This window comes from Oenanthe melanoleuca, chromosome 5, assembly GCF_029582105.1.
Source record: "Oenanthe melanoleuca isolate GR-GAL-2019-014 chromosome 5, OMel1.0, whole genome shotgun sequence".
NCBI classification, from domain to species: Eukaryota; Metazoa; Chordata; class Aves; order Passeriformes; family Muscicapidae; genus Oenanthe; species Oenanthe melanoleuca.
Window position 1 is genome coordinate 31706389 of NC_079339.1, and position 22651 is coordinate 31729039.

The 22651-nt window shown below is 38.8% G+C and overlaps 1 protein-coding gene across 7 annotated transcripts in view; it reads left to right on the forward strand.

The window, feature by feature from the left end:
• The window catches only part of MEIS2 (Meis homeobox 2), a 172866-nt gene that overhangs the window by 40314 nt on the left and 109901 nt on the right, over positions 1-22651 (forward strand). For all 7 annotated transcript variants that reach the window (XM_056492342.1, XM_056492348.1, XM_056492346.1 and 4 more), the window contains one exon: positions 12712-12857. In XM_056492342.1, the coding sequence (XP_056348317.1) occupies positions 12712-12857 (146 nt within the window). The remainder of the gene's footprint in view (positions 1-12711; positions 12858-22651) is intronic.

Below are 22651 nucleotides of genomic sequence, written 5' to 3' on the forward strand. Positions count from 1 at the left end.
AGATCCGCACTCCGTGTGATATTTCTTTCCTGTTCTCCGAGTACTCTCCACCCCAATGTGAGGGCTGGTGCTCATGTAGCTGTCCTGGCTGCAGAGACCAGCAGCACAGGCAGATCTTTGTCCATTGGAGCACTTCTTCCTGGGAAAGCTGGCTTGCTCCGTGTGTGTGATCCCCAAAAACAGAAACACAGCATGTGCGGCTGGGCAAGTCAGGTCCGGGTGTTTTGTCATTGAGTTCATCAGAGGTAGAAAGAGGAAATGACAAACCTTAATTTTCCCCATGTCTCTCAGAACAAATTCTCACATATGCTGCAGGAAGATAGAGACAGGATAATACTGTTCATAATTCAGGATTTTGGTCAGCCACAGATAGAAAAAAACGACTGGTCTCTTTACTGAAATTACAGTGCTAAGACTTGCCTTTGCTTCAAGTAACAAAAATGGAAATCGTGATATTTAGCTGAAGGAGAAAAGAAATAAGATGTCCTTGTACATCTATTTTGATCACAAGTATTATGTCCAAGAACCTGCCTTCTAACAGAGTATTTCAGGATGTTCTCTTTATGATACACATTTAGAAATGAAGGATTAGCAAAAACAATAGCCATGCTCAGACTTGAAAAAATGTAATGCTCAAACGAGCACAGGAGTGTGCTGGCATGCTTGTATTTAAAAGTAGTAATATACAATATTCACTTATGCAAGAGCCACCACCAATATTAAGTTTTACTTTCAAAACAGTTTTTGTGAAAGCTGTGTGCCTTGTTTATTTGAGCAGTTTTAAAAAACTCTTTTCCTTAAAATTTACTGAAGGTAACCTTTCTGAGCCAATAACAGGAAAAGATAATAGAATATCTTGTGTTAGATAATGATCCAATGCTGTTAACATCTCAATTCTTATGTGCAGTGTAAATCTCTGTTAGGTTTTAAAAGCTGTCATAGTAAAACATAGGTAAAAATATCTTAACTATAAAATTGCAATTGGGGGGATTTAATGTTTTTGTGGCAAATCTTATTTCCTGAGATCCTATTTGGTTTTTGGGGTTTTTTTTGTTTGGATTTTTAATTTTTTTTTTAAGTACCAAGCCCTTTTAGGAGGAGGGGGAGAAGGGGAGAGAGATGGAGAGACTGTGTGAAGTTTCTTCTAATGCATAATGTATTTAAACACTGTACTTTCTGGACTGATGCCACTAACCAGCTCAGAAATGATTCCTGTTTCCTCCTTACAGACTAGCAGTAAGGAGTCAGAGATGACCATGCCATTCCTAGCTGGTGCCAGAATATGACAATTTTGTTGTTCTGGGTCAGTGGTGAATAACTCACTCAAATGGTGCAAAGTCAGCCAGTTCTTAATTTTTTATCTCCTCAAGAGTGCATTCAGTGACTTTATCACTGAGAAGAATGACTCCCCTGCCTAGTGTGATCAAGATCTGGAAATTTGTTGCATCAGCACATTTAGCCTGGACTGCTACTTGATTGGTGGGGTTTATATTTGATCTTATGGCAGACAGGTCAGCTTGCTGACTGGCTAGGTGAACCTAGCTCCAGAGGGAAACTCCATTTTACCCATTGAACCTCAAGGAAGGAAGTCTCCTAACCTGCCAGGCTTTTCATTTGAAGTACCAACATGTAGGCAACACCAACTCCTTTGAAGGAGGGAGTGGGGTGATGCAAGCTCTCAGGAGCCCAGCTTGTGAGGCTCTTCCCTAGAAAGAGCTCAGGGACACAAATCAGTCTAGGAAGACTTTGCAGGCACTGCATATTTGTGTTTTGTAATATTTTCTGTGACAATGAAAGACCTGAAATGAAATTACAGGTTATGAGCAAAAAGGCAAAGCAGCAGGTGTCAGAGTGGGTGTCTGTGCTGTGAGTTTTGTGCTGTGAACTTTTAAAAAAATAGTGTTACAACAACTTAGTACCCTGTGATCTTGCTAACCTTATGTTTCCTTATTTTCTAAATCGACTTCATTGAAACTTTTGTCAAAAGCTCTCCCCCCCTGTTTCTACAGAATTATGTGTATGTCACTTAAAGCAGCCCAAAGCATTTTATGGAACAGTTTGGCTGCAGAGAGAGGTGATCATAACCATTCATTCTTTTTTGCTTGTTTTTTAATCATATTATTCTGAAACAAATCAGTAAAATTATACAATGGAAAAAATTCAATAGCTTGTATGCCTTTCTGATATAATAAAGATATCTGTCAGGGACTAACTAGGAACTTTAGCTCCTTTATGCTTGCTCTTTTTGTCCATCTACTGAACTTCAAAGGAAATAAACATTTCAGACCTTTCCAGTAACCACTTTTAAGCATCCAGTATATACAGCATGTAAGTTATAGATGGTTTACAGTTCACTTTTACAAGGCTTCTTGGAGGAAAAGACTTCTGAAAAATGGTACTCCCAAAAATAAATGCAGGCAGGTCCAAAGCACGCAGTTGTCATCTGGAGGATGATTCACTGGTGGGAGCAAGGCTTGGTCGAGTCCTTTGTTTTGAGCACCAAGTAGCACATCGCTTATAAAGGGTATTAGCTGTGTTTCCAAATACATAACACCCTATATTTAAAGTATGGGCTTTAAGTTGAACCTGCAAGAGCAGCCTGTGAGTGTTCCCACGTAACCCTTCACATTCTGGCATTTTCCAGACTGCCAGCCAAGTGAACACTTTAGGAGGAGGTGCATTTATATGTCTGCAGCACCCAGCGGGTTAATCCACCCCACTGTGCATAGGTGTTGGAGCTCTTATGGTATGTAAGACTTGCCAAGTTTGGAGTTGTTTTGTACCTTTGAATTTTTTTCTGAACTATGCATTCACAGCAAGCATCTCTTCTTATGCTGTCCAAGTGTTTGTGAATGCATATCAAGTCAGTACTTTTATTTGTTTTATGTAACACATTTGTGTACATTTTATCACCAGAAAAGGTTTTTATGGTTCATTTTGAAGGCTTTCTACTAAAACATCTCTTTTCTTTTAATCATTTTGCCATCCTCCATTTTTTCTTTAATACATCTTAAAATAGATTAATGTGCATTTTGGACTTGTGGCCTAACAAGTGCCCTTTTCAGTAATTGAAGCTTTTAACTTAGTATCTCTCAGGAATAACTGTCTGCTACATTTCTAGTCCTAATTTTTTATTTTTTATTTTTTTTTAGCAATGAAAAAAATTTATCCATGTGTACCTATATGTAAAATGTCAACTACTGCTTTCTTAATAACTACAGAACCCTGAAAAAAGAGGTTTCTAATGTGGACTGTACGTGGACTCTTGCTGTACTAGTGGGCATCATTTTAGGGGCTGCCTCCTGAACAAACAGTTGTGCCAAACAGCATTGGGTCTAAGGGAAACTGCAAGACATTAAAATATCTCACAGTTCATAACTGCTTTTAACAGCCATAAGGAAAATTGAGATGCTCTGATTGCTATTTTCCTTTAAAAAAACAGTCATTTTTACTCTTCAAGAAACTACAGTAATGATTTAATGAAGAAGAATGGTGCAGGATGTTAGTCATCATCTACTTTTAAGTTCTCACATTCTGCTATATATATAAACAACTGCAAAATGGTAAAGGTTAAATATTGATGAGGTACAATTGAACTTAATGACTTCAACTGCAGGTAGAATTTTAATTAAACTTAGCTATTTTGCCCACATTTGATATTATTCTAGTGACAAAAGTAACAGGATAACAAATTTTAAAAAGATACTTAGAATAAAATACAGCTCTTTAATGTATACTTACTTTTATACAGTTGGTTGAGAAAATGAAAAACATTATCCCAAAACTAAAAAAGGAAAATAGTCTCTTACAGGAGATGTCCTTTCAGCAAAAGAAAAATATTTTTTTTGTCTCCTGATTTCGTTAATGACTTGTTATTGTTGCCTCAGCTGTAGCCAGTCTGCAGCTGGTATTCTTAACAGAATTACTATGAGAGTGCCAAAAATACTTCTCTAAAAATATATAAAAAAAGATTTAAAAAGAATGCCACTAAAACTGCAGCACAAGTACACTTTGTGTGACAGTGTTTAGTAGGATGAAAAATTTTAACAGAATAACAGATATTTACATTCACACTGCAAAGTAATTGCTGAAGCAGAGAGAATACTTAAACCTATTTTAATAATGCTTTCTTCCAGCCTAGATACCAAAAACAGGGAGTACACTTATCAGCTTATGCTGAAGTGGGGAGGGTGGGAATTGAAGTTATAACCATGTAGAAAAAAAGTCTATTGAACAGTTTCCTGTGAGGTACAATGCGAGTTTCACTTTTAAATAGAAGAGCATCATAAATCAGCATAAGCCACATGTTTTAATGAGTGTATCTCCTCTGGAATTGTGCAGTGCTTGCAATTCTCTGTGAACAAGACATGGATCTGGTCTTACACTTCTTACTCAGGCAAAGCTGCCACTGACATTAATGATAATTTTGCTTGAATAGAACAAAGTGCTTGATGGGAGTTGTGCCAGCATGAGGGGTGCAAGATTAGGATAAACGTGCAAAAAAGTACAACTTCAAATGGCTGTACCTTTGACTTCTACAGCTAGCATTTCCTCCAACTACAAGGATCTTAATTATAACATTTTCTGGTTCAAAGATTAACATTTAGCATTCTGGGAAAGACTTTCTGGACTTTAGTAACCTGATCAGCACGTCTCCTTTTGGTCTCTGCCTCTTTCTGGTTCTTTGTATTGCAGGGGAGATGATAGTATCTGGCACATTCCTCGGATGTCTTGGAGATAGCAGCCTTCTGTGTTTGGGGCTGAAAGATTGTGAACTCTGTGTTAGCAGAAATGCCACACAGGGGAGGTGAATAGAACATTAAAAAAGCTTTAGCTTTAGGTACTGCAGCGCAAGCAGAGTTGAATTTGAGAGCTGGGACTCAAGTGGACATTTGTCCCTGCTTTCTTCCTTAATAAAATCTGAGTGTTAACTGTGGGTAAGGGCATTTGAGAGATCACTAAAAATGAATCATTGAGTGCCCAGAAGAGCTTTATTATGATATACTATGGAGAACTTTAGAATATACCGAGTACTTTTTAAGTGGTTATCAGATACATGTAGGAGTTACTATTATGGAAGTGAATTATTTTGTCCTTCGCTGCAGAAGCAAAATAATTTGCCAAATTAAAATGTCAAAATAAAACTCATCAAAAACTGGATCTGTGTGGTCCTTTCTGGCCCTGTGCTCCCATCCAATTTTCTTTTGCCCCATGAAAAGCTATTGAGCAAAAAAATCACAAGCCTCAACCAGCAACGTTTGTTGTGCTTGTGTATGTGTAATCCATTTTGAAAAAGCCTGACACAATACTAAATCTGGGGGAAAAAAATCTCAGTGCAGAAATACTGACTGGCCGAATTGATTTTTTAAAAAAAATCCACATTTTAAAAATCCCCAGACTGATATCGGGTTCCTGTACTGAGTTCTTGTAGGAAGAGGCAAGAGAGGTCGCTTAGTTCAGTTTGTTTGCCCCAGGAGCAATTAGGTAGAAGGAATTATTCTGCTCCCGAAGTTCTGCATAAGCATTGCCACTGCCCAGTTAACCAGTGTGAAAATACCATGGAAAATAAATTATTAAACTATACTGTTATTACTAACTTGCCAGTTCCAGAGAAACAAATGCAGCCACATTTACATATGTGTCCATCTGTCTGTTTTTACACTTTATGTCTTCAACCAGTGGGTGAAATTGTTTTAATCCAAGCTGCAGTCTGATTTTTTTTTTTTTAATTTGTTTTTTTCCCCCTGCTGATATTTCTCTCTGTGTGTATGTGATTTGTAGATGGACATGCATATTCTTGACAGTAGCTAGTTCTTAATTGCCCCTTTAAGTAACCTAATCTATCTGGCCATGGTAGTTTTAACTGGAGTATGCAGCAGAGTTCTCCATGGATAATTTTCGTTAGTTAGCAGATTGTTACCATCTCAATGTTGCTGAAATCCCTAATCTCAGGTCAGCGTGAAGCTGCAGTGGTTACAATCCTGTTGCCTGATGCAGTGTGAATGGAAGTGCTTTCTGTCAGAAACATGTGGTCTCTTCAGTGGAGAGCCTGCGTAAATCCTGTGTAAATAGAGGGAGGCTAACAAAGGATGAGCCCCTGCAGCTCAGAGCATTTGGAGCCATTTGGAGGCTGAATTTGCTAAATGCTGCTTATACCGCCTGAAAAGTTGAAGAGAAAGGAGCATAAAATCCCTTCTTTTTTCTCTTTCTGCTCCTACCCTGGGGGGAGGGTGTTAAGGGCCAGGGAAGCCTGAGGTAAGCCTATGAAGACTGTTTTTTCAGTGCTCTTTTGAGTGTGAAAAAGGTGGCATGGGTCACTGTCCCCTCTTTAATGTCGGAAAACCCACACAGTTAGTAAATGTTGCATGTAAACTAAAGCATTTCATCCCTTCTCCTGCACTCCACGGCAGTGGGCCATGAACTAGTCACTTGAAAATCGCAGAAAAATTTCACTTCAACATGTCCGGACAGTTTAGCACAGCAGGAACGTAAGAGAGATCAGTAATTAGCAGGTTGCTTTACTGTTGTTCCCCTTGTCTGCATTGGAATACTTTTTTCACCTGATGTGAAAAAATGTTGGATTGCAATGAACGAACCATGAATCTCTTGGCTGTAAGAAAGAGCTTAACATTTAAACTGTGGTTTATTAGTTTTGTCTTATAAAACCTAGAAAAATGCATTTTTGACATTTGGTAGAATTTTTAAGATTTCTCAATTCACTTTACAAATAAACATGAGCTCTAAACACAGATAATTAAGGACACAAAAAGAGCTAGCCTTTTTTTTTTTATTTTTGGACAGAAAAGTAATGAAAGGGGAAATGTGAAACTTAACAGTTCTGAAAATAATTTTGAAATAATTTTGATATTATGGCATGCGTGGCTATAATAAGAGCTGAAATATCATTCCTACTTTGAATAATTATAAAACGTTTGTGAATTCCTCTTGGCGAATAAGGTATATTAGTGACTCTTAGGCAGGTGCCTATCCAGAAACAGAAAATAAACTGTTTTCATTCTGTCTCTTGTAAATACACTTTATATACAAGATACCATGCAAGTCTTTAAGCCTTTAGCACAGATTGCCAGATGGCAATAGGGACTTGCTCCTGAATGACAAACTATGCTAAGTTGCAATTAGATTACGTAGGATAGCTTTGAATGTGGGGTCTGATAGCATCTTAAGTTTTCTTCCTGTTTGAATTTGCAATAATTATTAATGCCTTGTGTGAAATTCACACATGTCATCTTTACATTATCGGCCCAGTGGAATCGCTGGGTTTTATTCTGGAAAGCAAAAGATTCTCCAAAAGGACAGCAAGAGAGGAGGCCAGGTCTTTGTCTCCTTCCTCTTCTAGAAGGGCAAAAGAATAACATCTTCTGTAGGAAGAGAGATGGTGGTGGTGTATGTCTGAAGTTTTCCTGTTCTCCCAGTGCACCAGTGTCCAGCCTTTCTTTCTGTCCAAGATGCTCTCTGGAACATAGAACAGGGAACCCTGAAACGTGTCTGGTGTCTCAGAGACACCAGGGCAGAGAACACGGTGGTCTGATTACAGCAGCTCACTGAGGACAGTCCACTCCAGGAAGATGTGATCGTGCAGGTCAGCAAGGCTCAGTGCTCCTGTAAGGTCCCTGCACAGCTTCTGACGGCTCCTTTCCTCCTGGAGTAAAGTTATTTAGCAAAACAAGCTCAGGTGCTGGCAGAGCACTGCCAGTGATGGCACAGCTCTGAGCTGGGTTGCCCACCTGAACTATTTGTGATTTTCAAAGTCCCATATTTGCCATCATAACCTATCTTAACTTAGTTTCCCTGGCCAAGAGATGCAGGAGATAAGTATGGCTCCTGTGGTGTGAGGAGATTTAAGTCAACTTCCTTGAACACAGATCATTAGGAGGAAGAGAAAAAAAAAAACAATCCGTAGCCAGGACTTCATTCAAAGATCTGTGATCTGCTGGAGCTGTAAGGCTAAAAGCCTGATAATTTTAACAGGATGGAGTGAAGATAAGGATTCTCCCGAAGGGTCTTTGATTCTGGAGCTGACCTTCCCTCTTTATTAGTCTTCCCTTCAGCACAGACTGTCTTATCTTCAAAAACATCTTCAGACACTACTCTCTCCAGCTCTTTGGCAGTGATAATTAACCAGATTTTTTAAATTTTTCTGTGGTGGCGATATGGATTGTATTACTAAGCTGAATGTCCTTATTAATAATGGTTTACAATATTTATGTGTCAAGAGGGACACGTTGGAAGTACAAACAAATAATTGCAAATTGTGAATATAGGCTGCATGCAGATTTCCCTCTTTGTTTTGCATTTATATCTACATATTCCACTCCATCAAAATACTAGACTGGAAGATTAGAGTAGCTTACTTAAGATCAGCATAGTGTACTGCAGCTTTCCTTTTCAGAATCCTTTTACTTGCTTTTCGTATTGCATCCACTATTTTTAGAAAAATGGCAAAGTGTCTTGTCTTCCCCCGAGTTTAGATACTCCTGCTGTTCTCTCTTTTCCTTGAGTGTGACAAACCTTAAAGCTGTAAGGGACCTCTGATGGTGAAGAAATTCAAACACTGGTTCCTGAAACGTATTTTTCCAGAAATCACTTTTTTAACTGCTCTACTTGCTATGATGGTAACAGAAACTATTTCTAGAATTTGAATCTGGACTGTTACCAGGCTTCTGTGCTTTGGCCTGACTGGGTCATCCTTTTCAGTTATCACTTTGATAGATTGGGAATTTGTTATTCATCCTGTTCACAAGTGGTAAAAAGACAAGATGAGCAACTTCTAAACTTGCTTCCTCTGCTGCTGGGTTTTCACTCTGTGAAAAACACAGACTAGCGTTGAGATAATGCTGATAATGTGGAAGACTAACAAAGAAAAATTCATTGATACAATAAGGTTGGACAGGCTTTATGTAGGACTGGTCTCTGTTTCTCAAAGAGTCCTTGGCTATGTCAACACTGGGCTTTGCAAGCTTATCTGTCCAAGGAAATCAGCTTGCAGCACACTGGAATTATGGTGCAATGGAAATTCTGCTATGACTACTTACGTGATATGTTTTAAAGAAGAGGCAGTCTTCTTTACTTTCAATGCAAAGGAATTTATCCTGTGGAAGGAAACTCTCAGCACATACTAAGAGTTCCTGGACACAGAGCCAGTGTGGAAGCCCAACTTCCCACTGTGGAAAGAAGACCTGCATCTTCAGCATCCTCCACAAACTCTTCCCCTAGAAGAGATGGTCTTTAAGGGACCCCAGGTGGGTCCCTTTGCAAAGTTTCATGTAAACTCTCTCCATCTTTTACAGGGGTTATTGAGACTATTATATAGCATTGCTATAATCTTAAGTTGGGTAAAATGCCTAATTCTCAACTGGCTCGGATCCTGTGTAGTCATTGACACTTCCACAAAGAGAATTCCCAACTTCCCTGCAACACTGATAGAGTTTTGCAACCATGTGTACTCTTTGCACAAGAATAAATGACTGGACAGTACAGAAAGCAGGAGAAAATCACCTTTAATTTTTTTTGGTTCTGTGTGAAAGAGAGAGACAGTGGACCAAAATCCAAATCTTAATTTCTTCTCTAGAAAATTGGGATAACTATGCTTGTAGAATTGCCATTTCCATAAAACTACTCTTCTTACCATCTAAATCAGGATATGAGCAGTTCATATAGCAGAATCTCTTGTAATGATAATTTAAATTATTTAAATTTTGATTCCTTCATACAGTATGAAAAATGTATTTAATCCAATCTCCCATAAAGTGACTTTCATATCTGTTCATTGTATTTCATTTTTGATAATTTATTTTTCTTCATTTAAAGTAACACATTTATTTGGGTGATGAAAACTAGGACCAGAAGTAAATAATTCCATCTCTGAAAAGACAGTTATGGGCTTTTTTTATGATTTCTTTTCACTAGAAACTGAGTCCACTAACATTAGCAGTGGTAGTCCTGTTAAAGATATGACAATATAGATTAACAAGACTGGGCCTGTCGTACACCAGGAGGAGCAAATCTTGCTGTATTTTTATTCTGATATCACTTGGAGTTACAGTATTTGAATTTCCTTTCATGAGGTTATGGAACAGATTAGGCAAGCACCGACTCATGATTTCAACTGCTGATTAGGATGGGAAGGTAATGAGAGCTTTAGCTGAACTTTTCTTTCTTGGGCTGCTACTAGGTTTTTTAAACCAGGATATTAATAACCTCATCAGAAAGTCCAAATACTGGTATAGAGTGTGGGAGACTTCTGCTGAGGATGCTCACAAATAGGAGAGTAAATGCAGGCAGACAGGAATTTGTCCATACAGAGAGTGAACTGGTGTTTCTGTGGTTTGAAAGGATGGTGCAGAGCAGAAGTTTTACAGCTCCACACATCCTGTGCACACACACATTGCTTTTACATAAAGAGACAAAGATATCTTTATCCTCACGACAGATAGACAAACAGACTGACTGACTTCAAACTTGCACTTTCAGTAGGGATTTTTTTCCCCCCCATCTCCGGGTACTGCTTTTCAAAATTGCCTGAGGCTACAGTACAGCACCTCAGATCCCCAAGGCCCATTGCCTGGCTCCTAATAGCCACTCTCCATCTGTGTCACATGAACAGCTGATGAGATAGCTCCAGTGTCTGTATTTTGGAGAGCATATCCACCCAGGTTAAAATGCTGGGGTTGCCAAGGAGCAGTCAGAAGCCATTAGTGTTTGTGAGAATTTGCCTTGCAGCAGTTCCTTGGCATAGTGGGAAGTGTGTGCGCGTGTGTGTGCGCGCACACGTGTCTGTGAGAGAGGGTAGGGTGGAATACATGGGGGGAAGAAAGCAGCAGAAAGGAGTGCTTTCTAAATAACCAGTATAGTGCAAAAGCAAACAGTTGGTTACAGTGTTTACGGCTTCCATAATCTCTTTGACTAGTTTACTGTGATTTGACTCTCCTGTCTCTATCGTTAATAGGAAAAAAAAAAAAATGAGAAAGAGAGCAGCGACTTCAGGGTCTTGCTCTGGTGTTTGGGCAGATGGAAAGGAGCTGCTCTGCCTTGGGGCAGGGTGGTTGTAATGAAGTGGCCTGTCAGTCTGTAAATAGTGAGGGTCATCTCTTCCATGTGATGGAGGGTATCACATTGCAGTGAAAATGGAAATGTCAATAAAATTAATCTGCCAGCTTTTTGCTGTGGCTTTTTCTGTCTCTCCAGTCCAAAAGGGTAGGTTTTTCAGAGGGGATGCAGTACAAGAAGGGTGATCTGGCATGGGAGGGAAGATGGAGCTGAAATGGAAGTTTTGAAGCAAATGGACTGTATGTAGCAGCAATGTATTTCGTTTAGTAGCACTACAGATCTAGACGAGGCTATAGGAATTAGCTCGTGAATCTATAGCATTCCTCAGGAAGCTATGGAGCGTCTAGCTCAGGCTACATTGAGCACAGAGTTTATTGTTTTAGGCTTTCTTGGACAAGGTTTTTACTTAGCATGGGATTTATGGCATTTACTGCTAATGAATGTCTATTCTTAAATTACAAAAACCACCGTCTCAGCACAATTCCCAGATGTCCTTCCAGGACCTCGGCTTCTTAAACACCAGCAGGGAGCATAAACTCTCCACTTCTCTGTTTTCCTCTTTCGTGTGGCTCCGGGCTAATGATGTGTAAGGAAAACACAGCAATCTATAAAGTCTCAGTGCTGTCCCAGTATTCTTCATTTATTTTGCATTTGATTATGCCACAAGTCGGATCTTGTTTCTTTCCTTTTTTTAAAGTTATTAGTTCAAATATTAATGTAGGAATATGGCATATATTGCTGCTCTTGATTGATGCCTTCCCAAAAACAGGAAGACGTGCTCGTATGAATTTTAAGAAAGTAGGGGTCCTGCAATGCCTTGCCAGAAGAGTTTTTCAGATACATAATTTAGATGCCCTCCAGGCAGGCTTTCAAGGCATTTTTGCTGGAGGGCAAGAAAAAATAACTATGACTGTTAAAAGTAAATGATTTTTGCTAATGCACAATTAATGCCAGGGAAAAGCACAGAAGAGAAGGATGTTGATGGAAAGTTCTGATTAAGTGAGAGCTCTACCTTGATGTGCATCTTTTTTTTTTTTTTTTTTAATGATAATAATCACTGATGCAGAGATGTAGAAGTTTTCATGTCATGCAAATGCTGTGTGCAGGGTCACACTAGGTGTACGTGTTTGCGGGTGCGTGTGTGTGTGTGCAGGGAGGTGATGGTTTCAGGGAGGGGCTCATCTGACAGTGTGTTATGTGCACTGAACAGTGACATGGTTACTGCCACCTCTGCAGAGGGCCTCGAATATATAGACTACAGAACATTTAACTTGATTACTTATACGTACATATTCAGAATGGTTGTAGGGATGCATTTACAGTAAATGGGTTTTCTTGTGGCAGGTTTTCCCACATTGAATCCCATAATTGAAAAAGAGCTACTGCACTATGTCAAGCACACAATTATAATTGAATTAATGATATATGCATGTGTGAAACACAAAATCAGTATTTGGAGAGACACGGTTTTCTAATTTTACATATTTGTATCAGCATTCTTATATAATGAGAAACGGTATGTGCCTGATCTAACAGATAAAAACCCCCAAACTGTGGTCATGTCTTGGCAATTAATGATATTTTTTGGCTTCTGTATTTGGTTCATTAAACATCTCTTCCTTCCTGTTTTTCTCTTTGTTGTAGGTGATGGTTTAGACAACAGTGTAGCCTCACCTGGTACAGGAGATGATGATGACCCAGACAAGGACAAAAAGCGTCAGAAGAAAAGAGGCATTTTCCCCAAAGTAGCAACAAATATCATGAGAGCGTGGCTTTTCCAGCATCTCACAGTAAGTGGTGCCCAAAACCAAAATACATTTCTATTCATGTGCCTAATGAGGTTTGTTCATCATTATTAGAAATCAATTGTCCCCATAATTTTTTGACCATTATTAGGTCTCAAGCTTTGTTGCTTTTTTTTTTTGTTTTTAAATTAGATTTTCTTTTTCTTGGGTCTTGGAATCATGACAAATCTCAAAGAAATCTATCTATCTATCTATAAATCTCTCTCTATGTGTGTGTGTATATATATATGTATACACACATCCTATAGAGAGTAAAAGAGAGTGTACAACGCCTTAGCATGGAACACCACCTGTATATGAAGTAACCATTTTTGGCTTTGAACTATTCAAAATCTTCCTAAGGACAGAAAAAGGGGGATTCTTGCTTTAGCACATATAAAGCTCTTCCTTCTGGATTCTTTATTGCTGGCCTCTGTTTACACAAACTTCATATGTATGTGGTGAAGTAGAGAGCCCTGGCCTGTGTGCGTTTGCTGACATACACTGTGGATGTTAGAGAAGCCAAAGCAGCAGCTTGCAACCTTCTCATTGTTACTTTTTTTTTGTGAGGAAATAAGGCTTACAGATTCCCTAATTTTTCAGTTGTGTAACAGAGGGAATAAACACCTTTTTTACTTCTCTTCAAGTCCATTAATATTAAAACCCAGCAATATCTACATTTAGAGGGAGAGAGATTAAGCATGTGAAGTAGCAGTGCCTTCCTTGGGCTTTTATTTGTCTGCTTGCTGTTGGTTGTGTGTTGGTGTTCTGTTGACTATTATAGCTTCACTTAGGCATCAAAACACAGTTCCACAGAAAACCTTGTAAACCTAGTTTACTTCATGTGGGAAATGATGGAAACTGGTAAAGTTATCAATTGATTTTCTTCTTTCTCACACATTGAAATTGTTTCTCACTTGATAAGGCTTGAAATGCTAACTGCTATTAACTACCTCTTCTTCTACCGAAGTTTTATAAGTTTCCATGGTTTTATAAATTTCCTGCTGTTGGTTGCAGTGTAATGATTCCGGGACCCGATTTATTTATGATAGAGACTATCGAACTGCTCTGCCAGCAGCACAGCTAAAGGGGGGAGAGATAGATTCACATTTCTAAACCATCATTTTGATGTAAGGACATTAGTAGCAAACTAAGGTGCATTGATCTGGCCTGTGGGGTCAGGATTAGCTGGAATAGCCAGTGTCTCTGCTGGAGTAGTGGTTATTCCTGCCTCTCAGCTATGGCCATTTCAAAGGTCAGGTGCCCTGTACCCACTTGGCTCAGAGGAATTAGACAGAACATGAGTCTCTGGGCTGATTACTTAACCAAAGACAAAATAATGAGTCCTAAGCAAATACTGACTAATTGAAAGGGCTGTAAATCCATTACATATTGGTCAGGGATAATCAGGAGTATTTAATCACTTTTATCTATTCAGGAGCACTGAAGCTGCAACAGCAAAGCCCTGAACCTTGCCATGTGCTTATTATTCTCATCATTATCAAAATTACTTCACAGCTGTTCTTTGCTACATCACCTCAGCTGGAGATTTACTAACCTGTAAAATGTTTTTAATTTGGAAGTCGAGTGAGTGCGAGTGGAGGGTTTTTCGTTTAGCTGTAGGGCATCTTTAGACAAGTAGTACAGCAAAAAGCAGGGCCACAAATAAACAAGTTTGGTTTGTAGACATCTCCATGTTAACTCCATTTCCTCTAATGAAATTTGTGATACCTAGTGTTTTTTTTCCTTCCTGCCTTTCTTTCTTATGTGCTCCTTGAAAGCATTTGACACTTGCTTATTAAACAGTCAACTGCCTCTTGCTTCTCTTGAGGAAAGTCCTTCTGGCTTTTTGAAATCCCTTTTCCTTGTTTCTATCCTCTCTCTCCTGATCCTCTCCATCCTGCATGAATTAAGGAAATTTGCCATCACTGGTGAGGATGGCCTCACAAATATCAGATTAAATGAACGCAAAAAAGCCCCAAACCTTTTACCGTCCAGGCTTTAATGAGTTTGCAGGTGTTGAAAGATTTACTGCGTTGTAATTCTCAGACCTGCAAACTGATAATGGAGACCCCTGACCAGTGCAATGTAAATTCAGAAAGATTCTTGCCATAAACACATGCAGGGAAGGAAGAAAACTCCTTTCTTTTAAAGATCTCACACTTTTTCTCAAATTAGCTTGTCCATTCAAAATGTAACTCTGGCTGAGCCAGAACGGGGGAATCTGTGATGTACAATTTTATTGTTTCAAGTAAATATCTTTGGCAGTCCATGATTCAATGTACATTCCTTCATTACTACTCTAACCTTATTTCAAATTGGTTTGTTCCTCTTTTGTGTTGTATGACCTGTTCTTGTATTACAATAATCCCCTGATGTACCCTTTTTTCTTTCTCTCTCTCTCTCTTTTTTTTTTTTTTTTTTTAAAGAAACTAATTGAATTATCTCATTATTTTAATTTGTTAAGCAAATGTATTTTACGTCTCAGGATGTGTTCTTAAAGAAGGAGCTGCTTAGGCTTTGCCCCCTGAATGGGCCATTGGTACATTTTGACATTCATGCATTCATTAAGGAGAGGAACATAAAAGAGCTCTGGTTGTATTTTTTTTTTCAAACACCCAACCAGCATGGAGCAACTTTTCCATAAGCCACAGGGGTCTCTCTACATATGTTCTCAACTGCAAGCCATTGTCACCTATTCTGAATACCTCAAAAGGACAAATAAAATACTAAAGGCCAACTGTAGCAATTGTTAGCTGTTAGTCTCAATATGACAAAAATCATTAACCTCTGATTTCCCTGGAAGGAGAGGCACTGGCAGTCCATCTCTTCTGGCATGGATTAAACGTAGAAGTCCTTTAGACTGTCGAATTCCAAGAGAGTAACTCAGATCTGACTAATTGTATTTACCTATGATTTTAAATAAAATGCTATTTTTTTTCCTTTATTCAATCAGTTTGCAAACTCTTAAGGCAGCCAATTTTAAAAATTGAATGGCCTAAGTGGCTTTTTTGAAGAGACAGGCACTTGAACTCTGATGTAGAATGAATGTCTCTGACAGGCTGTGTCTTTCAAAACAATTTCTACCCCCTATCACAGCTTCCATTTTGTAGTAACTTTAATTATATTTGAAATAGGATATACATGCATTTTTTTTATTGTTGGAAATCAAATGCAAGGAATTGGAGCTTCTGTCATGTTCTTGTTCACTTACTGAGCTCTGTCTTACATTTGGAATTACAACAGTACCGGAAGATAAAAGATCTGAGGATGAATTGGTTGGAAATGTGTATGCTTTCTCTGGATAACATCCAGTGTTTAAGAAAGTAGAGGACATCCTAGTCTGGTAGTATAATCTTTTCAATAGTACATAAAGATTATGACATCAGAAAGGTAAACCTGACATTAAGACTGTTTTTAGTTGAGTTCAAAGGTGGCTAAAGAAAAGAAACAGCAAGAAATCTGACCCAAGCTGAGAGTTTATTCATAGCTTTGGAAGACTCCTTTTCCTCTATGCTAAGGAGTCCTTAGTACACTCAATTAGCCTCTCAGACATCACTGCTTTCCTCCCTCAAGTGCTCCCCTATTTGCCCTGCAAAGAACATATTTGATCACGAAGTGAAAACAGGAAGTGCTCAAATGTATAGACACCTCCAGCTTACACCAATGCTGAGATTAGGATTTCTTACCAGCAACTAAAGAGCTGGTCCCCCTCCTCCCATGCCCTTTTGAAGGATGGAGGACCTTTAAAATATACATATATAATCAGAAGAGAGGAAAGTTATAAAGGAAGTAATTATACCACTCTACAGACTTGTACCTCTGGTAGTTCATCCATTTCTGCAGCAGTATGCCAAAGACTACATTTTTACTACATTCAACACTTTTTCACCTTTTTTTACTGAGCTGGTAGAACAGAGTCTAACTTAATGCTTTGACACTTCACCTGGAGTGATGCCCTTTGTTAAAATTCTATTTTGGTTGTTTCTTTTGTTACAATCTTTAAGAAGACAAATTTGTCAATGGTAGCCTGCAAACTAAAGCTTTTTTAATGAAAATGCCAAATTTCCATCTGATAGTATTTGGGATATCTCCCCTGAACTCAGAGGAGTTGAGCTGGTTTTTCTGCTTTTTTTTTTTTTTTTTTTTTTTTTTTTTTGCTAGCTGAAGTTCTACCTTCTAACATTGAACAATGTCATTTTAGCCTGATTTCCACAATCTTCTGGCTGAAAATCTTGCTCTTTACAGAGTTTATTGTAGAATATATCTTGATTTTATCTGTTTCATTGTCAGGCTAGAGTTAAGTTCTCCTGGAAGGTGGCAAAATGAACCAGCCACAGCTTTAGTGCTTACTTGAATTAATTTTCTTAACTTGTCATATTCAGGTGTCCAGATTGGATAATATGAATAGTCTTACTGAAACAGTTTTTTTGTGGGGCTTTTTTTTTTTTTTTTCTGTATTTATGTGGGTGTATCTGAGAATAAAATGTGTATCTTGTGTATTTTGATGAATGGCTTATAAAGCCTTTTATACAGAGCAGCTATTACTTATTCATTAGATTTGATTCTAGAGATGAATGTCATCAACCAAAGCCAATCTTGGAGCAAGTGTTCAAAGAAGTTGAATCCAACCTGCCTTCATAAATATATCCTTCCCTATTTTACTTTAGTAATAATACCTTAAAGGAAGGTTACAAACTTAGCTGGCCATTGCACTCCACAATAGTTTTGTGAGCAGCTTACTTTCTATCAAACTGTAGAAGAGCAGCTTTTCCCAGAGATGTGATCACATTGTTGTTTTTGCTCTACTTTAAAAAACCAAAACCAAACCCAAAAATACAACAGACCCCTGTCCAGATAAAATGGTGAGAAGGAGGCTGGGAAACTCCAGATAATACAGGAATGTGCATTCATTCTAGTGAATTTTGTTGTGTGTGTTGGAGTGCATTGGGTGCACAGAGGAGATGGACAATGTCCTCTGATTCTCCTGTAGAACTTCCTGCACGTGTGTTTGCGTGGCTGCCATTTCCACCTCAGGGCACCTCGGGGTCAGAGGGCTGGAGGAGCCTCAGCTACAGTTTTATTCCAGGTCTGCTTTTAGGCAGGGCTGGCTGTGTGCTGTTTTCAGCAAGGTAATAAGTTGCCTGCTGGTGTAGAACAGTCCTCTGTACAAACACCACCCGGTTGGAAGCACGTCCTACAAAATAATATTGTGCTCATTTTTCAGCTGGATAAACTTTTGTGTGGAGAGGTTAAATGACTTCAACCCCCAGTGCTAAAGAAAAATCAGTGCCCCAATGCTAAACTCCCATGACCTGCAGTCTTGCAGTCCCCAGGACGACAGAGCTGTGCCTCTTTGTGTCTCACCAGAAGGGCTGGTGGTGGCCATGAACATTTGGAGTTATTGCTGCTGGTATTGCAGCCCTGCCTAGTGTCAGCAGCATCCCCCTCCTGTCCTGCCTGCCTGCACTACTGTGTCACCAGCCTGGGCAGAATAAACCTGGAAATCTCGCTCAAAATGACACTTCTGATCCCAGGCTGAAAGGTTTCATGTTCTGAGTGCTCCTAGTCCTCGGCCATGAAATCCATCCTGAAGATTTAGTGAGAGACCAAACATTCACATACCTTTTAAACACCACAATCTTAAAAGAAAGGAGCTGAAATGGGATGGGGGTGGGGCTTTGTTTGTTTTAAAAATGGAATCTGAGATTAGATCTGACATTTCTACATCCACCCCCTACAGAAGAGGGAACCCAGGGTCATGGGGTGTGTGGGCCTCAAAAGCTAGCTTTGTCTGGGAGTGGTTAATCTAATCATTGTTACATAGACATCTGTTATTTCTTCTGAAAAATTGATGCTTTTGTGACACAATGATCCATCTATTTAGTACAACAGCCTGAGTAATTAAATTAAAAAAAGAATATTTTTGCGGGAGCATGTATTATAAAACTGCCATACCTCCTTGTACCAGTGAAAAGGCTGAGGAGAGGGAGTGGAAGATGGAGAGGGGCAGAGGAGAGGAGTGCTTTAAGTCCCGCATTGTTTTCTGCTGGCTGGAGGAAAACATCTGTGAATTGTTTGAACTGAACCTTAGCAGGGACTGTCTGAATCTGTGTCATCTCTGTTTAATTTCAGGAAATGATGTCACAGCGCATTAAATAACAATGCTGCATGATTTATTTTTACTTGTACATGCTGTCCTAAGCATTTCGGTTACGCGGCAGTGTTTCCAATTAAGTGCAAGCTTTCGGTTTTAAAACATATACTCAGTGATGCTTTTTTGGGGGGGCACGGGGTATGGGCAGGCTGGGTTTTTAGGGGGTCACCAAGGTTCAGGGCTGTCGGAGGGCTCTGGGCCCATTTGTCATGTGCTTATTTGTAGTTGGGACTGGATGTCAGCTCTCTCGTCACCCATGGCAACCCCCAGGACCGTGGGTTTGTTACAAAGCCTGTCTGGGGGAGAAAAAAACCTAAATATTCCGAACCCATCCGTCAAAAGAGCTATTAGATAGTTATAGCCAGGCCCATGTACTGTAGCTTTTGCCTTGATCAAACTTTCTGCACTCCCCCTTCTTCTGCAGAAGAATAGAGGACATAAGTCAATTCTGTCTGCCATCTGTCGCCTCTCTCCCTGCTCCTCAAATTAAAGAGACAGTCCAAAATTTAAATAATCGGATACAATCACAGGAAGCCAGCCTGGAAATTATTACATGTGCAATTGGTTGAGGGTTGTTTCTTTTTTTTTTTTTTTTTTTTTTTTTTTGCTTCTCATTTTATTTTGAAGAGGGGATCTTTATTGTGCTTCTTTGGAGATCAAAATATGTTGTGTGTTTCAGCTTCAAAAATAGCATGCTGAGAAATAGTGGATTTGCAGTGTCACTGAGTTGTTTTCTAATAGGATTCCAAGTTATATATAGGGTGAAATTCACACACACACATACACACCCTCCCCACCCCCCAAAGAATCCCCAAATTGTGAATTCTGCAAGGGACAAATAAATGAATCACACCATCCTCCAGCTCTCCTATCCCTTTCATCCCCCTTTCTGTCCCCAAATCCATGGCAGGGCTGCAGCAAAATCTTTTTTGGTGCTGCTAGGACAATTTAAGCTGTCAAGTCTACCTAATGGGCCTCTTCTAGGCCTGCTATAAGAGTTTTTCACAGTATTCTGTCTGATATTAGCTAGTTATGCTTTACCTTTTCCTCTCCTTGTTTTTATTTTTGTACCAGCCTGCCTGGTTTTGCCTCCTGCTCATCAACAGGCAACACAATGTGTCAGGACTGCAGCAAGGTGAATTTCATTCATGTGACATATGAGGTCAGCCAATGCCAAACCATCAGATAACGTGGCTAGATGTTACTTCCCAATTTAATATTTTACCTGCCATTTTCAAACAGGAGATTCCTGAGGACAACAAAAAGCATGTACACGGTTTTAACTGAGGCTTGGTTAAAAAGCCTTGACTGAGCAAGCTGAATGTGTCCTAGTGAAAGATAGGATCAGCCACTGTTTTTCGCTGGTTGTTATTGTCAGATTACAAAGCTTTGCAGTATAGGAAGTAAGTGAAAAGAAAAGAAGAGGGAACACCAAAGTCCAGTTAATGCATTCCTTAAAGTAATTGAAACAAGGAAATGACAGTGACAAGAATTCGTTTATATAGAGTAGTGGCTTCAAGGCTTGCAAGGCAAAAGGTGGTTTTACCAAAGCATATGTGAATGTAAAGTGTTGAAACACTTTTTAGACTCCAAAATCATTGCTCTAATAGATGTTGTGAACTGCAGCTTTTGAAGCTCAAGATCACAATGAACTAGAGAGAATTCTTTAGAGTGTCTTCAGCTTCCACTACCTAAAGCTGTTGTCATCAGAAAACTCACAGTTCCTCCCTTTCTCTGTAGTGTGCACCCATGATTATACGTAGATATAAAATATATTTTTAGGGAAAATACAATTGCTGTTGTTTGTCCAGTAATACTACCTGTTTTGCCTCAGGATATGTTTAATACTTTCTTTTCAAGATCCATGAGCAGGACAATTGGTTTCAAGGAAGTTTTCAGTAAAATTAAGAGTTATGTTGTTGAAAAAGAAAAAAAAAATGTGTTTCTGCCAGCAGTACCACGACTGCAAAGAAATGGATATGTCAATCCTTATTGCTGCCTAATGAAGAGAGTAGTTTGTGGCAGACAATATTACTCCTGTTTTTGTGAAGTTTGCCTTGAGTTATGATACCTAGAAAACCATGCATTACATATTTTAGAGTTGATTGGCAGAACTTGTTTGTTTTATCTGAAGCAATCATTGGTATCTTTAAAGATTTACAGTTATCTTTAGGCATAATGGCAATGCAGTTTTCATGCTTTTACATTTATTATTTTTTATTTTTAACTGCTAGCCCCAGATCTGCCAAAACAAATTTCAGTTGTTTTGTCTAATACTGGGTGATAGGCCATAAAGACTTTTTTAAATCTTGGTTTTACCTTATGATGGAATTTCAAAATATGTATTTTATTTGTAGCAGGTGATTACTAATGTCCATAAAATGTTTAACATCTCATGACTTACTCTTACAATCTCAGGATAATAAATCTGAGTAGCTCAGTAAACAGCAGCAAATATTTTGGCTTAGTGTTTAAAAAAATCTGCATGCAGCAATTTTTTTAGTGTTGTAGAAATTTGACTGTCATCAGGATCAAGCTCTTATTTGGTAATTTCAAAGTGGGGACTTGATATTCTGAAGTGGATATACTGCAGAAATACTATTGAATAAATCAGATATCAGTGGGAAAGCTCCTGTTCACTTTCTTAACATATACTAAATTTGTGAAAGAAGCAGATTTTTCTAAGATCATAGCCTATTCTAGATTATTTTAAGCTTATTATGTCAATTTTAAAAACTTCAAAGATTATGTAAGCTACACTGTTATTTGATATGCTGTACCTCTCTATGGATAGCTATAAAAACAGTTATTCTTCCTCCCAGGAATGTTTAAAAAATAGAGTTTGATTCTTTGTATTCAAATATTTTGCAGATAATTCACAAATTAGTGACTTACAGTCTGTATCTGTCAGTCCCCCTTCCAGTAATTCCCGTGGAACTCTGATCCCTTTGAAAAAGCCAGAAAAGAGGTAGTGAAATCATAATGGGAGACAGAAAAACACTTAGTAAGTGTTAAATGCTCTAGCCACTTTATTCAGGAATTACACTTAACAACTCTTTCAACGATGCCCCATTTTATGATAGAAAGACAAATGTCTTGAGAGCTCAGCTGTTTGTCACATTCTCTTGTGACCCAGCTTTGCTACTGTCCCCAGGATGGTGTAGCACAAGGGAGCTCTGGTAGACATGTGGAGTTTTCACTTCTCTTTCTAGCTGTGACCACGACAAGACATGGTGTGCCTTTGTTTCCCTGTTTAAATAGGGTAAATACAGATGAAAAACACTGCATAAGGCCTGTGTCTTGTACTTTGCAACAGCTGAATTACAGAAAATTACACTTCTGTTGTGGATTTATCCTGCTGTTGAAAGTGCATGACAGTCATGCAGTGCTTCTACAAATACCTGAACTTCTGTAGACTGAAAGTTCAGGACAATTTTCTCTTTATGAGGGGGCATTTTATATATAATTAAGAGTGCTATGTTTTTGCTGGTCTACACTGAAGATGACAGCATATGATTTCTGCAAGCTACTTTAGAGCAGGTGTCTTGGTTTAGCATTAATTTTGTCAGGTCTTTCCTTGCTGGTGACCTGATGTGGTGAATGCTGCATGTAAATGCTATCAAATATCTTTCCCAGAAAGCAC